Source organism: Saccopteryx bilineata, chromosome 1, assembly GCF_036850765.1.
Source record: "Saccopteryx bilineata isolate mSacBil1 chromosome 1, mSacBil1_pri_phased_curated, whole genome shotgun sequence".
Taxonomy (NCBI): Eukaryota; Metazoa; Chordata; class Mammalia; order Chiroptera; family Emballonuridae; genus Saccopteryx; species Saccopteryx bilineata.
The window spans coordinates 183,211,860-183,227,287 of record NC_089490.1 but is presented as its reverse complement, the minus strand read 5'-3'; the positions used below and the strand labels follow the sequence as shown (position 1 = coordinate 183,227,287).

General features: G+C 34.5%; 1 protein-coding gene across 6 annotated transcripts in view; it reads right to left on the bottom strand.

Annotated features, from left to right (window-relative positions):
- Positions 1 to 15,428, bottom strand: part of LRBA (LPS responsive beige-like anchor protein) — a 634,310-nt gene that overhangs the window by 335,513 nt on the left and 283,369 nt on the right. For all 6 annotated transcript variants that reach the window (XM_066280997.1, XM_066281009.1, XM_066281017.1 and 3 more), the window contains exon 37: positions 2,393 to 2,559. In XM_066280997.1, coding sequence (XP_066137094.1) covers positions 2,393 to 2,559 — 167 coding nt within the window. The remainder of the gene's footprint in view (positions 1 to 2,392; positions 2,560 to 15,428) is intronic.

The following is a 15,428-nucleotide window of genomic DNA, read 5'->3' as shown; positions in this document are numbered from 1 at the left end:
CAGAGCACAAGTATAATAAGATTAAAACAAAAAAGCGCGGTTCCTAAGCATCAACCTGGAACGCTGAGGTTGCCAGTTCAAAACCCTGGACTAGCCCAGTCAAGGTACATAAGGGAGTTGATGCTCCTTACTCCTCCTCTCTCTCTCTCTCTCTCTCTCTCTTTCTCTCTCTCTCCTCTCTAAAATGAATAAATAAAATCTTATAATTAAAAAAAAAAGCCGGTCCCTGCCTTTATGCATTCAGTCTCTTTGCTCTTCAGTCCTTGAGTGGCATCCATTCTTCTGAACACCAAAAATAATATGCCCAGAGATGTAATTCACTTTATTGAAGTAGTCTTCATAATAACCTCATGACATATATCTACTCTATATTTTACATTATTTGTACTAAAAACACTCTCTATGTTCACTGCAGCATTATTTACAATAGCCAAGACACGAAACAACGTAAGCATCCTCCAACCACTGACTGAACAAAGCTGAGATATGTACAGATAATGGAATATTATTTAGCCATAAAAAGTGAGGAGATATTGCCATATTGTGACAACATGGATGACTATTGAGAGTATCGTGCTAACTGAAATAAGTCAGATGGAAATGGACAAGAACCCTATGATTCCACTCAGATGTGGGATATAAAACAAAAAGCAATTAACAAATAAACAAATAGAACTAATACACACATACACAGACAAAAGTATGGTGGTTACCAGCAGGGAAAAAGGTGGGAGGGGATGAAAAAGATAAATATAAGGTGACGAAAGGAGACTAGACTTTGAGTGATGAGCACACAATGAAATATATAGACAATATATAAAGTTGCATACCTGAATCATATATGATGTTATTAACCAATATTGCCCCAATAAATTTAATTAAAAAAATACCAAATAGCTTTCAACTCAGTTTACAATTCAGCTTTAAGTTTTTTAAATTATTTACTATTCACTGAAAAATTTCTAAAGCTAGACTTAGATGCCTGCTAAATACATACATTGCTTAAAATACAAGTGAGAGCCAATTACACCTATTTATAATAAACAAGCGACTTATTTTCACTTTTTGTTGTCTTCTAGTAAGACATAGAAATGAGGAATTGAAAACTATCTCTAATGGCAAATTATATAACTTCTTTATCTACGTTCTTAAATGAGTCAAAGATATGCTTAAAATATTCCAATGAAACTAAATTTCACAATTTGTCTAAGTGTCTTAGTCCTCGAAGGCTATTTAATTACTTTGTTTCTAGAGATCAGAATCCAAAATAGCATGTTCAGTTTAGTAATCTTAAAAAAAAGAAAGATATAGTGAATACAATTTTAAAGGGGACATTTAACTTTCTTTTTTTTTTACAGAGACAGAGAGAGGAATAGATAAGGGCAGACAGACAGGAACTGAGAGAGATGAAATGCATCAATCATCAGTTTTTCGTTGTGATACCTTAGTTCAGGGGTCGGGATCCATTTTGGCTGAGAGAGCCATGAACAACACATATTTTAAAATGTAATTCTGTGAGAGCCATACAATGACCCGTGTACGTTATGCATTATCCAATAAAAATGTGGTGTTGTCCCAGAGAACAGCTGTGATTGGCTCCAGCCAACCACAACCATGAACATGAGCGGTAGGAAACGAATGGATTGTAATACATGAGAATGCTTTATATTTTTAACGTTATTATTTTTTTTATTAAAGATTTGTCTATGAGCCAGATGCAGCCATCAAAAGAGCCACATCTGGCTTGTGAGGCATAGGTTCCCAACCCCTGCCTTAGTTGTTCATTGATTGCTTTCTCATATGTGCCTTGACCGTGGGCCTTCAGCAGACCGAGTAACTCCTTGCTGGAACCAGCGACCCTGGGTCCAAGCTGGTGAGCTTTGCTCAAACCAGATGAGCCCATGCTCAAGCTGGCAACCTCAGGGTCTCGAACCTGGTTCCTCTGCATCCAAGTCCAACACTCTATCCACTGCACCAGGTCAGGCCATTTAACCATTTTTATCATCATAGTCTTATAACTTGCAATGCAATTCAATATAACAATACATATTATGTTTTCATGTATGTGTTAAAATTTCAAAAGTGTAAAACAGGAAATAGTTTCTTGAGGCAAAATATTGTATTTATATAAAATTCAAATATATGTGTAGCTAATAAAATCATTTACATTAAATGTTTTCCTTAAGAAGTTGAGGGAAATTAAATATCTACAAAGATCCATAACTATACCCATATTGGTATTCTCCTTCCCCTATACTTCAAATTCATAGATGATAAAATACAAAATTAAATTACTCTTCTTCATCTGGCCCTGATCATATCCAAAGCCATTTATCTAAATCTAGGCCTTCTACAGACTATCAGTGGCCAAATGCTAAAAGTATTACCTTACCTCACTGCAGAATTTCCCCAGGCTCCGTGCTTGTCTGTGAGAATGTTGATAATTTTCTGAATTAGCTGAGTTGCTGTCACATGGTCTCGATATTTAGCAGCTCTTATCAAATGATCACACAGCTTCTCATCTTCTCGCTTGTCCGCAGAATATTGGGCACATAGTGACTTGAATAGAAAAAGAAATCTATTAATCCTATAAAATATGGGGGAAAAAACTTTAAAATGCAGCATGAAATAATCTCTAATATGTACTGAAACAGCTAAATGTCTAAAGTTATTTTATACACCTCATTAACTGAATTGACTGAGATGTAGTGATATACTGTCTGAGTACAACAATCCCCCAATAATTTATTTCTCTGCATTCATAAAATACACTTAGAAAGGGTGAAGGTTTTAGCAGAGACCTAAGAAATGAGAAAAAGCTCATCAGGGGAGAGGTGAGGCCCACATTACAGTAGCATGGAGTTGCAAGGACTCCAGGCAGAGGGCCTCAGAGGAAGAAGGACAGGAGTTGGAGTGAGGCGGCTGTGGCATTAGTACTGTGTAGCTGTGCTAAGGTGTTTAGATTTTATTCTAATGCAATGTGATACCAGTAGACTTTTTAGGCAGTAGAGTGATGCAACTGATTTATATATTGAAATGATCACTATGAGATGCCATTTGGAGAATGGAACGTAGTGCGATAAGAGCAGAGAGACCTACTGAGGTCCATAAAAGGGACGATGGTGGCGTGCAACAGTAAACTGAGCTAGTTCTCAGCACCTTTAGAAAATGACAAAAGCAATATGGGCCTTTAACTCCCAATGATGCAAAATGGACCAGCAGCACAGGGGTCACCTGGAAACCTAGGAAAAATACAGAATTATAGGTCTCATTCCACTCTTACTAAATTGGAATCTGGATTTTAATAAGATCCCCAGGTGATTAACACATTAAAGTTTATAAAGTACCGTCTTAGATACCAGTTTTGCCAAAAATATTTTTGGATTCTTCAGCAATAACCAAATACAATACAATTACCAGTTTCCAAGATGTCTATTACTTTTCTTCAGATGCTCTGTGGTGTCATGTTTACAATGCTATAGTACCTAGTTAGTTAACTGCTTAAAATAGAAAAGTAAAGCCCTGACCAGATAGCTCAGTTGGTTAGAACATTGTCCCAAAGCACAGAGGTTGCCAGTTCAATCCCCAGTCAGGGCACATACAGGAGCAGATAGATGTTCCTGTCTCTCTCCCTCTCTCCCTTCTTCCCTCACCCCCCCCCCTCAAATCAATCCAATAAATATTTTTTAAAAATAGGAAAGCAAAGATTAATGTATACTCGATTCTTGATTTTATTCATAGGGTCTACTGGTCTCTACCCCTCCAAATGCAAGCTCACATATACATACACGTGACAGGTAACAACAATTTGATGTTGGAATATTACTAAAATATTACTAGTTTATGTACATATATAATATGCACTGTGATTGCCTGACTCTCTTGTGGTATATAAGAAACACCTAGATAGATTGTTGCCACACACTACCCCCAGCACTGCTCCAACAACAAGAAAGGGCCCTAATTTTTCTAAACCAATGGTGGTAATATCATTCCCACTCCAACAAATTAGATCAAGGGAAGGGCACTTGATCTAATTGCTGCATTTAAAAAAAAAGTTCAGGATTTTGCTGGTACTTCCCTTCCTTCCTCTTGGGGTGTAAAAGAGGAAGCCCATAATTCCAGAAGTGTTGAAAGCTCTCTGTTTTATGAGGATGAAGCCAAAACCCAAGGGGCTCAGAGCCAGGAGAATTACAGAAATACAGAGCTTATTCCAGATGGAATTGTGAACTTCTGGATCAAATACCAGCCTACCTTTAGACATTCTATGACACATTTTTTTTCTAGACTTTTCATGAGAACTTCTAAACTCCTCCTCATTCATTATAACCAGTATGAATTAGGTTTTGTGTTCCTAATACAAAAAGTAACCAAACCGATACGGTGTTTCTATACATGTATAAAAAAAATCAAATACCTCTTATTCTGTGTAAAAACATTTGACTATAGAGATCAAAGGCTGAATTATCTTGACAGTGTTTGCCCTGGAGAACCCCCATTCCATCTAGTCTGGGAGGAGGAAAGTGATAATAAAGGTGTATCATTGGCATTAAACCACTAAAGGTAAAAAATGATATTTACCAAGACATGGGAACAACCAAAGTCCCTTCAATAGGGACTGTATAAAGAAGATGGGGTATATACATACAACGGAATACTATTCAGCCATAAGAAACGATGACATAGTATCATTTACAACAATATAGATGGACCTTGATAACATTATACTGAGTGAAACAAGTAAATCAAAAAAAGCTAAAAATTGTATGATTCCACACATAAGTGGGATACAAAATTGAGACTCATGGACATAAATAAGAGTACAATGGTTACCAGGGGGAAGGGAAGGTGGGGGGGGATGTGAGGGGAGAGGAGTGTCGGGGGGAGGAATATGGGGAGGAGGGATGGGGGGAAGGTTATAAACAGGGACAAATATAAGGTTACGGAGGGTGATCTGACTTTGGGTGATGGGTATACAACATAACCGACTGTTCAAATGATGTGGAGATGTTTGCCCAAAATCTATATATTCTTGTTGATCAATCTCACCCTGTTAAAATTTAATTTTCTAAATAAATTTTTTAAATGATATTTAATAAGAAGGTTTACAAAAAGTAGTAAGAGGAATATACAAAACGCTATAAGGAAAGATAAAATTCAAAGAGTTTGAGAAGATAAGTCATTCTTAAGTGAGAATAAAAAAAAAACCTTAAAACAAAAGCAAGGCAGAAAAACATGGGTAAATTTCAGGAGAGGATAAGCAGCATAATCTGACCCAAGTACAAAATACAAGTAGAAAACAGTGAAGAGATTCTAAAATGTATAATAAGAACTGAAATTGCCACTAAGAATCATAGTACTATATATAAATGGTGTGTGTGTGCGCATGCATGTGCGCACATGTGTGTGCGCGTGTATGTGTGTGTGTGTGTGTGTGTGTGTAAATGTAAGATTGGGAAGCAAAACAAAAATCAGATTAAAGTATCATTCTTGGTAGTATCTCCTGTCAGGTCTGGGAGACTAACCCACTTCAGCTCTTCTTGTCCAACTGTCCTCATATGGAAAATGAGAGGATTATAATGGCTCTAAAAATTGGACAATTAGAAGATTTAGGGAAACCTCTGAGAGCTTAGTTTTTGTACACTAGTAAATAAAAATTAGTACTATTATCTAAGCTTTCATGTGGACAAAATAAATCATGTTAGGAACTAGATTAATGTAATTGTCACAGGCTACATTAAAATAGTGAGCCAAACAAATCACAAGATAGTTCAGCAGGTCACAAATATGATTTGAGCAAATGAAAGAAAATGATAAAGACACACACTTAAAGGGACTAGTGAATTATTCCATGGAACAAAAATGTCAACTGATACGTGATATTTTTAGAGATTTATTTAAGAATGAGGAAGCCCTCTAGAGGTTATATAATATGTAACCTAACCATATACTGAAACAAACAGGACAAAATGGTTGGCATCTGCAGAATTCTTATCCCCACAACATTCCCTACTATATCCATAATCTGCCTTTGTCTAACATAAGAGGAAATTAAAATTACTAATGATATCATAAAATCATTGGCTTCTACACTCCCTCAAAATACCACATACCTTCATATTAAACAATATTAAAATTTTAAAATAATGCATTATTTAATAGCTTATTTCTATCTTTTATTAATACTAAAATAATTTAACTTTATAAAGTCACATGTCATGAGCATTTGATAAGCTGTTAAAGTTTGCTTTAAAGGGCATAATCCTAAAAAGAGCGCAAGGTAAGCTAAATAGTAAAATGGTTTAAAGTGTTCTTTAATGGATCCTCCTTTACAATTTAAACAGTAACTTTTCATATCTGACATAAAATCTATAGATATAAATCACATTAAAGGGCTATTCTTTCCTGATTATCAATCTTTGTCTCATTGAAGAACATTAGAGTCACATGTGACCTTAAAACATGATAAAAGGAAACCAAACAAGAGTGTTTTGTAAAGAAATGAACTTTTCTATTTTTAAAAATATCTTTAAAATGTAATTTGAACACATAAAAAAACAGTAATGTACTCAATGCGTATCATGTCATTCAAAGTCCAGTACAGATCAGGAATATCTGCTTCAAGATAAAACACATGTTACGACTGGTGGAGTATATATTTGAGTGTGTGTATGTATTCTCGTGTTTGAACGTTAAATGGAGGTATTCCAAATCAACCTACCAAAATGTATCACCTATCAATAAAATCAAAAGCCAAGTCAAATACTTGCATTCAATTTTACTTTACATCAATTTCCCTGTTTTCTTGTTTTAAGCAACACCCAAACTAGGTGATATGACCTAACAATGACCACAAAAATGTAACCCTAAAAAGAAATGAAAAAAGCGCCTTGGGATGTAGCAATTCAAATGTACTTGATTATTGCTAAAGAAATCTAAGATTTATTACCAAAGTATTAATAAATTTTAAATAACAAATCTATATTATTGTCTAAAATATTGAACAATTAAGACTAAATTTTACTAGCTAGAACTAGTAGACTTCTATAATTTAGTAATGTGGTAAACTATCCTTCAATATCCTTACCTATACACCCTATATGACAGATACAAGCAGATTACATGCTACTTCCCAAATATCCTCAACACATTTTCAAGAACCAAGAGATATGTTTCTCTCATAGCTTTTGCATGTGAAACAAGATTAAAAACCATTGAGAAGATGAGATGATAATTTAAAATATACTAGAGGAGAGGAAGCTACCCAGAAAGATATATAAATCTAGAGGCCCTTTTAATTCTTTATCTGAATATATTCTGTAAAAAAATAATATCTGAAAAGTTCCAAAATAATTGAAAATTAAATAATTCATACTGAAATAACTTACAAATCAAAGATAAAATCACAAAGAAAATTTGAAATATTTGTGGGAATTGACTAAAGCTGAATTTAAAGGAAAATTTATAGTTTTAAATGCTATTTTAGAAAATAATAAATATTTAAGGGAGAAATAATACAAATCTTAAATTTATTCAGATAACAGACAATACCAAATATTGGCAAGGACAAAGAGGAAAGGAAGCTGTCATATCTACCTAGCTGGTTAGAGTGTAAAATCCGTTAACTTGTTAACTAATTTAGAAAATTATTTGGCAGTTTCTTATAAGCTTAAATACTATGCACTAACAACAGCACTAAACAAATCTATGCCTATATATTTCCTGAAAAAGAACCTATATATACAAAACTATATGATAATGCCCATAGTTCTTTTAATATAAGGCCAAACACTGGAAATGACTCAATATCTACCTGTAGATAAGTAGGCAAACAAAGTACTATGACACAGCAACAAAGAGAAACAAATGAGTGATACAATACAATGTAGATGAATACCAAATACTTTAGAGAGAGAGAGAGAGAGAGAGAGAGAGAGAGTGTGTGTGTGTGTGTGTGTATTTTTCTGAAATGAGAAGCAGGGAGGCAGAGTGACAGACTCCCGCATGCACCCAACTGGGATCCACTCAGCATGCCCACCAGGGGGCGGTGCTCTGCCCATCTGGGGTGTTGCTCCACTGCAACTAGAGCCATTCTAGCACCTGAGGCTGAGGCCATGGAGCCATGAGAGAGAGACAGAGAGGAAGGAGAGGGGGAAGGGTGGAGAAGCAGATGGGTGCTTCTCCTGTGTGCCCTGGATGAGAATTGAAGCTGAAACTTCCACATGCTGGGCTGACACTCTACCACTGAGCCAACTGGCCAGGGCTGAATATCAAAGACTTTATTCTAACCAAAAGAATTCAGACATTAGAGTACCTATTATATTACTGTAATTTATGCAACAAAACTATAGTAACAGAAACCAGATGAGCAGTAGCCTAGGGCTGGGTGTATATATGTACAGAGGAACTGACCACAATTAATCATAAGGAATTCTCTGAGATGATAGAAATTTTCTGCATCTTGATTATAACAATTACACAGTTTGTCAAAACTCGTCTAACTATATACTGAAAATGGGTATATATTATATATAAACTATACCTCAATAACTTTATTTAAGAAACTTTTAGAAATTGAATAGGCAAGGCATTGACAGGCAAGGAAGTAGTTAAAACACTCATGCAGAAATAAGCTCAAATACCAAATAGATAAATACCCTCCTCAAATCAATAGAAGACAGAATAACCAATAAAACACTGGATAGGAGACAAACAGGTACTTCACAAAAGTAAAAAAAAAATAGATAAAATATAACAAACAGAAAAAAAAGTATAGCTTCATCTGTAAATAAAATCCAAAATAAAAACACAATGAGGCATTATTACACAACTAACAAAATACTGAAATAAAAATCTGATCGATTGTTGATGAGAATGTGATTAATGGGAACTATACACTGATGTTAGGAGTTGTACACATTTTTGCAAATGGTGAGGCAATATCTCATAAAAATAAAAACATAAATACTACTTCAACTAACTCCACCCTACCTAAGTGCATGAGCACGTACACCAAAAAGTTCATATAATGGCCAAAGCAGCATTATTCGTAATAATTAAAAACTAAAAACAACCTAATTGCTGATCAACAGAAGAGATTATGAAAAAATAATGGTCTACTCATGTAATAGAAAACTATACAGCACTGATAATAGGAATATGTAACAAACTGAATGAATTTCATAAACACAATGTTGAACTAAAAACACCAAGTTGAAACACACATTTTATAATTCCATTTATATAAAGTTTAAAATCTGGTACAAAAATGCTAAAAGAAACAAAAATTAAGAAAACAAGTCATTCTATAAGATCAAACAGTATTTAGCTTAATGGAGCAAAAAAAGGGGTTTTGACTAGATAGAAATATTTAGGGGGCACCTCACAATCATTTTCTTCACATATCAACAGAGGGTTGTAAATTAATAATGCTAAATGTACATTGTTTCTAGAGTTAAGTTTCAGTCTTTTTTATAAGAAACAGATTATTAAATAAGCAAATTTTCAAGTTTGTGTATTATTGTGAAATAAAAATAAATTCCAATTAAACATTTCAAAAGCAGATTCTTAAAATATTACATAAGCTATTCTTCTAATTTAGTAACATTTGACTAAGCAGTTGAAGTATATTGATTTTACAAAAGCTAAATTTTTTTTTTTTTGCCCTGGCCAGTTGGCTAAGTGATAGAGTATCAGCCTGGCGTGTGGATGTCCCGGGCTCTATTTCTGGTCAGGGCACACAGGAGAAGCACCCATCTGCTTATCCACCCCTCCCCCTCTCAGTTTTCTCACTCTCTCTCTCTCTACCCCTCCTGCAGCCAGGGCTAGACTGGAGCAACTTGGCCCCAGGCACTGAGGATAGCTCCATGCCCTCCACCTCAGACGCTAGGAAGAGCTCAGTTGCTGAGCAATGGAGCAATGCTCCAGATGGGCAGAGCATTGACCCTTAGTGGGTTTGCTGGGTGGATTCCAGTTGGGGCACATGCAGGAGTCTGCCGCCCTCTCACTGAATAAAAAAATAAATAAAAATAAAAGTTATTTAAATATACTTGTTTTTAAAAACAAATTAGAAAGTAATTACATAAAATAAAAAGAAAGTTCTCTCTTCCACCTCTTCTCTGTTTGCCAAGTAGTTTTCTACTAGGGGGCGGGGGGTGGGGGGGGGTGGGGAGTATCAGCATAACAGCAAAACACAGTTCCTATGTACAGTAAATGGAATCAAACTACGTATCATTCCATGTCAAGACATATACTTCTACTTTCTTTTTCATGGCTATAAGTAGAGTATTATATTTTTAGTTAACTAAATATATTTTATATAAACATTTAAGTGTACTGCAAATTTGTCTCAAAGTCACACTATAAATTATCTGTCTCATTGGAAACCATTTGAAAGGGAAATCACTTAAGGGACAGAAAATTAAGCAACTTTTCAATATTTCACTTTTGGAGGTCTTTGTACTTTATCCCTTTAACTCAGATTTAAAGTTGAATCAGAAAAAAAAGTGCTATACACAGAAATCTTACAAAGACTCCTGAAAAACAGACTTAGAAAAATGAAAGCTTAAAAACCTCTATAGCTAAGGAAAGTCAACCAATGACAATGTGTGACAGCCACCTTTAATTCAGAAGTGATTCCTCTGTCATCCAATGACTCAAAGTATTGATTTCTCTCAGCATGAAAAAGCCTAAACCAATGAAACAGATATAGCATCATCCCACCCGATAATAGCATTCAAGGTTAAAACAGGCAGAACACTTATCAAAGTATCTCTTCCATTTCTTATTGTTTTAATGGACTGGATACAATATGTTGGGTTCTTATCGCTGCAAACTGCAGTCTTCAAACAATATTTTAAAATAATTTGAAGAATAATATAGGTTCAAATTTTTTACCTTAGGCTTTGATAATAAAAAAACAAATAATTTAAAGATGTTTTTAGATGATATTTGTAAAAGTAAGACAACATTGAGAAGACTACTATTTCTAAACTGTTTTATGTCAAGTCCACATATAGTGTTACACTTTTATTATATATTTCATTACAGGTACTTAATAGCAATGAAAACATCACAAAATTCTTAGGTAAATACCAAAAGCTGATTTCCTCAACAATGCCTGCATATAGCATATATCAGTTTGGTAAATAGAGTAAAATGTGCTTAATATTTGTGATCAATAAAGTTAAAATGAAGTTTAAACAATGGATAGGGTCAAACCCAAATAATTTTATTTTGAAAAAATCACAATATAAAACAGTAATATGTTTTCATATAAAATTATATAACTATACACACATACATAGAGAGGAAAATTTTAAGCATTATTTTTTGCTAATCTGCACAAGAGCTGGATGATCTTAAGCAAACCCTATCATCTTGTAAGTCAACAAATCTATTTAACCAACAGATTTTCTTAAAAGTATACAAAACTACAGTCTCTTACTTGTTTTAGGTTTTATGACTAAATATCAATATATATACTACGTACAAATAGGGAAGTGTTGTGCTTAAATTTCAAATAAAAGTAGTTCAAGAACAAGCAAAAAAATCCCCAGAAAAACAAAAAAGTGATTACTTCATTCTTATGAAAACCATAACTCACACTGTGGTTAAGAGCACACAGACTGTAAAACCAGATAACTGGAGTTTAAATCTTGGCTCTGACACGTTCACATGTATGCAAGTTATTTAAACCCCTGTGCCTCAGTATCCATACAAAACAAAAAAATATAATGTGATATGCTTTTCAGAAGTATCAGATAGTAGGCATAAAACAAAACATTGCCAGGTGTGGAGTAGTAACACCTAACATTTATTGTAGGCTTAGTCAAGAAATTCAACTCTGCAGCAAACAGTCCCTTTCTTACACCATTCACTGCAGAGAGACAGAGAAATAGAAATAATTACAGTATGAGATACTGCTAAAATAGATAAATACTGTGTATTTGTGAGAAATGAAAAATATCTATTTAGAATCATGGAGAGTGACAAAGGAATTGAACACTAAGTAACTGTTCACCAAGAACAAACAGTTCATTTAAGATTAAAAAAAAATATTAAAATAGCACAAAAAAACCCCCAAACCTAAAAGAACAAGCGCAAATACCTTTCTTAAAAGCAAAGACAAGAATAACAGAACATGTAATTAAAAGAGCCCTTTCTGGCCCTGGCCGGTTGGCTCAGCGGTAGAGCCTTGGCCTGGCTTGCGGGGGACCCGGGTTCGATTCCCGGCCAGGGCACACAGGAGAAGCGCCCATTTGCTTCTCCACCCCCACCCCCTCCTTCCTCTCTGTCTCTCTCTTCCCCTCCCGCAGCCAAGGTTCCATTGGAGCAAAGATGGCCCGGGCGCTGGGGATGGCTCCTTGGCCTCTGCCCCAGGCGCTAGAGTGGCTCTGGTCGCAGCGGAGCGATGCCCCGGAGGGGCAGAGCATCGCCCCCTGGTGGGCAGAGTGGTCGCCCCTGGTGGGCAGAGTGGTCGCCCCTGGTGGGCGTGCCAGGTGGATCCCGGTCGGGCGCATGCGGGAGTCTGACTGTCTTTCCCCGTTTCCAGCTTCAGAAAAATAAAAGAAAGAAAAAATAAAAGAGCCCTTTCTTTCTAAGTATCTTGGTATATGCTTGTTTTTATTTTCTTTGGGTGCCTAATATATTTTACTTTCCTTCATAAAAAATTATTCCTCAGAGGTTAATATAAATCATTTAACATACAAATAGTTAACTATATTTAAACAGCTTAGCTGAGTATTATTAAATTACTGTAACTCCTTTAATTGTTACTCAAACGTACTAACTAATTCAAAATAACACATCTAAGTATCAACTGGCTTTTATGGTTTGATTCTCAAAATATCTGTAACTAAGGATTATGTTTCGGTTTTATTTTTTAAAATACATTGAAAACTAACACTTTTTAAAATAATCTGACACTGCCAGACATTTATGCTACAAAAGTTTCTAAATATGTATTCAATTTCTGTAGTTAACCTCTTTATGCGCTAGTAACAAGTAGCTTGGTCAATGGACCACATTGAAGTAGCACTAATTAATTAGTACAACTAAATAGAAATAAACTTTTTATCAACTCATGTACTGCCATCTTGCTTTCTATGATAAAATAGAGGATCTTATATTTGAAGCTTTACTAATAAACCATAAACAACCAGTAATATTCCAATTTCATAAAAACAAATTCAAAGTGATATTATATAAAATATACTATGAAGATTTTTAAATTTCCATAGTGTCTTTCATATCTATATTTTAAAATTCATTAAGAAATGTCAATTTTTATACTAACACATGATTTGGTCAAATATTAAGATAACTATAACTATGACATATCATGAATTAAAATCTCTTAAGTAATATTTTCAGATATTTTCTTGGAAGAGATTTTAATAGCAATAAGAGATCCAAGAATCCTACCAAGAATATATTTTGTATTATCAGAATATACTGAGAAGTTTAAAAATTAAAAACTGAAAAAAGATTAAGGCACAGAGTTTGAGATATTCCCACAAATATTCACCAATACCACAACTTTTCAGGTGAATACCAGACTTACTGGGGTGATTACTCCATAAGGCACATAAATGTCTAATTACTATATTGTACATCTGAAACTAATATAATATTGTATGTCAACTGTAACTGAAAAATAAATTTAAAAAGAACATTACCAAACTGACCAATGGTGGCACAGTGAATATATCATCAACCTGGGATACTGAGTTCTCAGGTTCGAAGCCCAAAAGTCACCAGCTTCAGTGCAGGTTCAAGTGCAGGCTTGAACGTGAGCTTATTGACATGATCTTATGGTGCTGGCTTGAAGCCCAAGGTCTTTGGCTTGAGCTAGGGGTCACTTGCTCGGCTGGAGCCCCCCTGTCAAGGCATGTATGAGAAGCAATTAATGAACAATTTAGGTGCTGCAACTACGAGTCAATGCTTTTCATTCTGTTTCTTCTCTTTCACACACACACACACATACACACACACTACCAGAACTCCAGATTTTTAACAAGACTCATAATCATTTAGAATGAAGTGTACATTTCCAACCTTTCAATGATTTTGCCACTATTAATACAACTAATAAAAGGCTTAGCAGGCAAAACTTTATATAAATAAAATTATACAAAGTAAATATACTGAACAAGCCAGGAAGACATCTAGGCAGAGATATACAGCAGTTTTTTTAGAAATGAGAAAATGCAATAATTGCATCTGAAGAGAATTTTACTGGACCTTGAAGAAGCAGATAATTCCAAATCTAGCAGCACTGTATCTGGCATAAAAACACAAACAATGTCTAATTATTTCTAGGAGGCACCTGTAACCATGATGCTAAAACCAGCCAAATATCTAAAACTGATGGGAAACTTAAAAAACAACCACAACCTAATTTAACTTACAAACAGAATGCAGAAATCACAAATAAAATATTAGCAAACAATCTGACAGCACATTAAGGAGAGAAAAATGACCAAACCATATTGGCATATTATTGATATATCTCATATTTTAAAAAACATAAGATCAACTTAACTGTTAAGGTGAAAAAATTAAACAAAATTCTTCATTAAAAAGAAAAAACTAAACAGAACAAGTACTAAATAAATATTTCATTAAAATGATATAAACTCAGTGGTGGGGTTCAAATAATTTAACAACCGACTGCCTGCCCTAATGACCATGTTAAGTATAAAAAACGATATATTGAAAGATAGTTTATTATTTCATGCATTTAATACTTACATAAGAATAAAAGAGGTACACAAAACTAGATTATGTGATAAGAAAGTTATATTAATGAAAAAAATTAAATACCTAACAGAAAAACAATAAAACTGTTATTTACAGTATTTCCAGTGACAGCTTGTCACCCCCTGGTTGTTTGGCACTTTTTCTCTTTACAGTATATGTTTACTGAAATAACAAATGTGAGGGAATTAAAATGTGGTATTTCATCAAAAGTATAATGAGTTTTAGGAAATGAATGAATATTGGAAGCATAGTTCTGTCACATTTTTTTCCCTGATGGACGGAATGAACATTACTATAGGCGCTTAGAATACACTGTTGCACAGATGAATGTTAAAAAAGGGTAAGGAATGTAAATTTGTGATCTCCACGTTGGGTAGCTGCCCAGGCATCCACCTTAGAGAGAACCCGGATTATAAGTGTCACTTTAACAACTGGTTCGCTGAACTCAACAAAAAATTGGGTATTGGTTCTGCTGAACTGGCTGAATTCCACCACTGGATATACTATAGCTATGTCAGCTCAAAGACTATATCATAATTACTGTGGGAACACCAAAGCACCTCTACTGAAGTCAGATCTAGAGAAAATGCCCATGACTATTTTTTAACATTATACTGGTGATCTCATTTATATGTGAAGTCTAAAAAAAAAAAATAAAAAAAAAT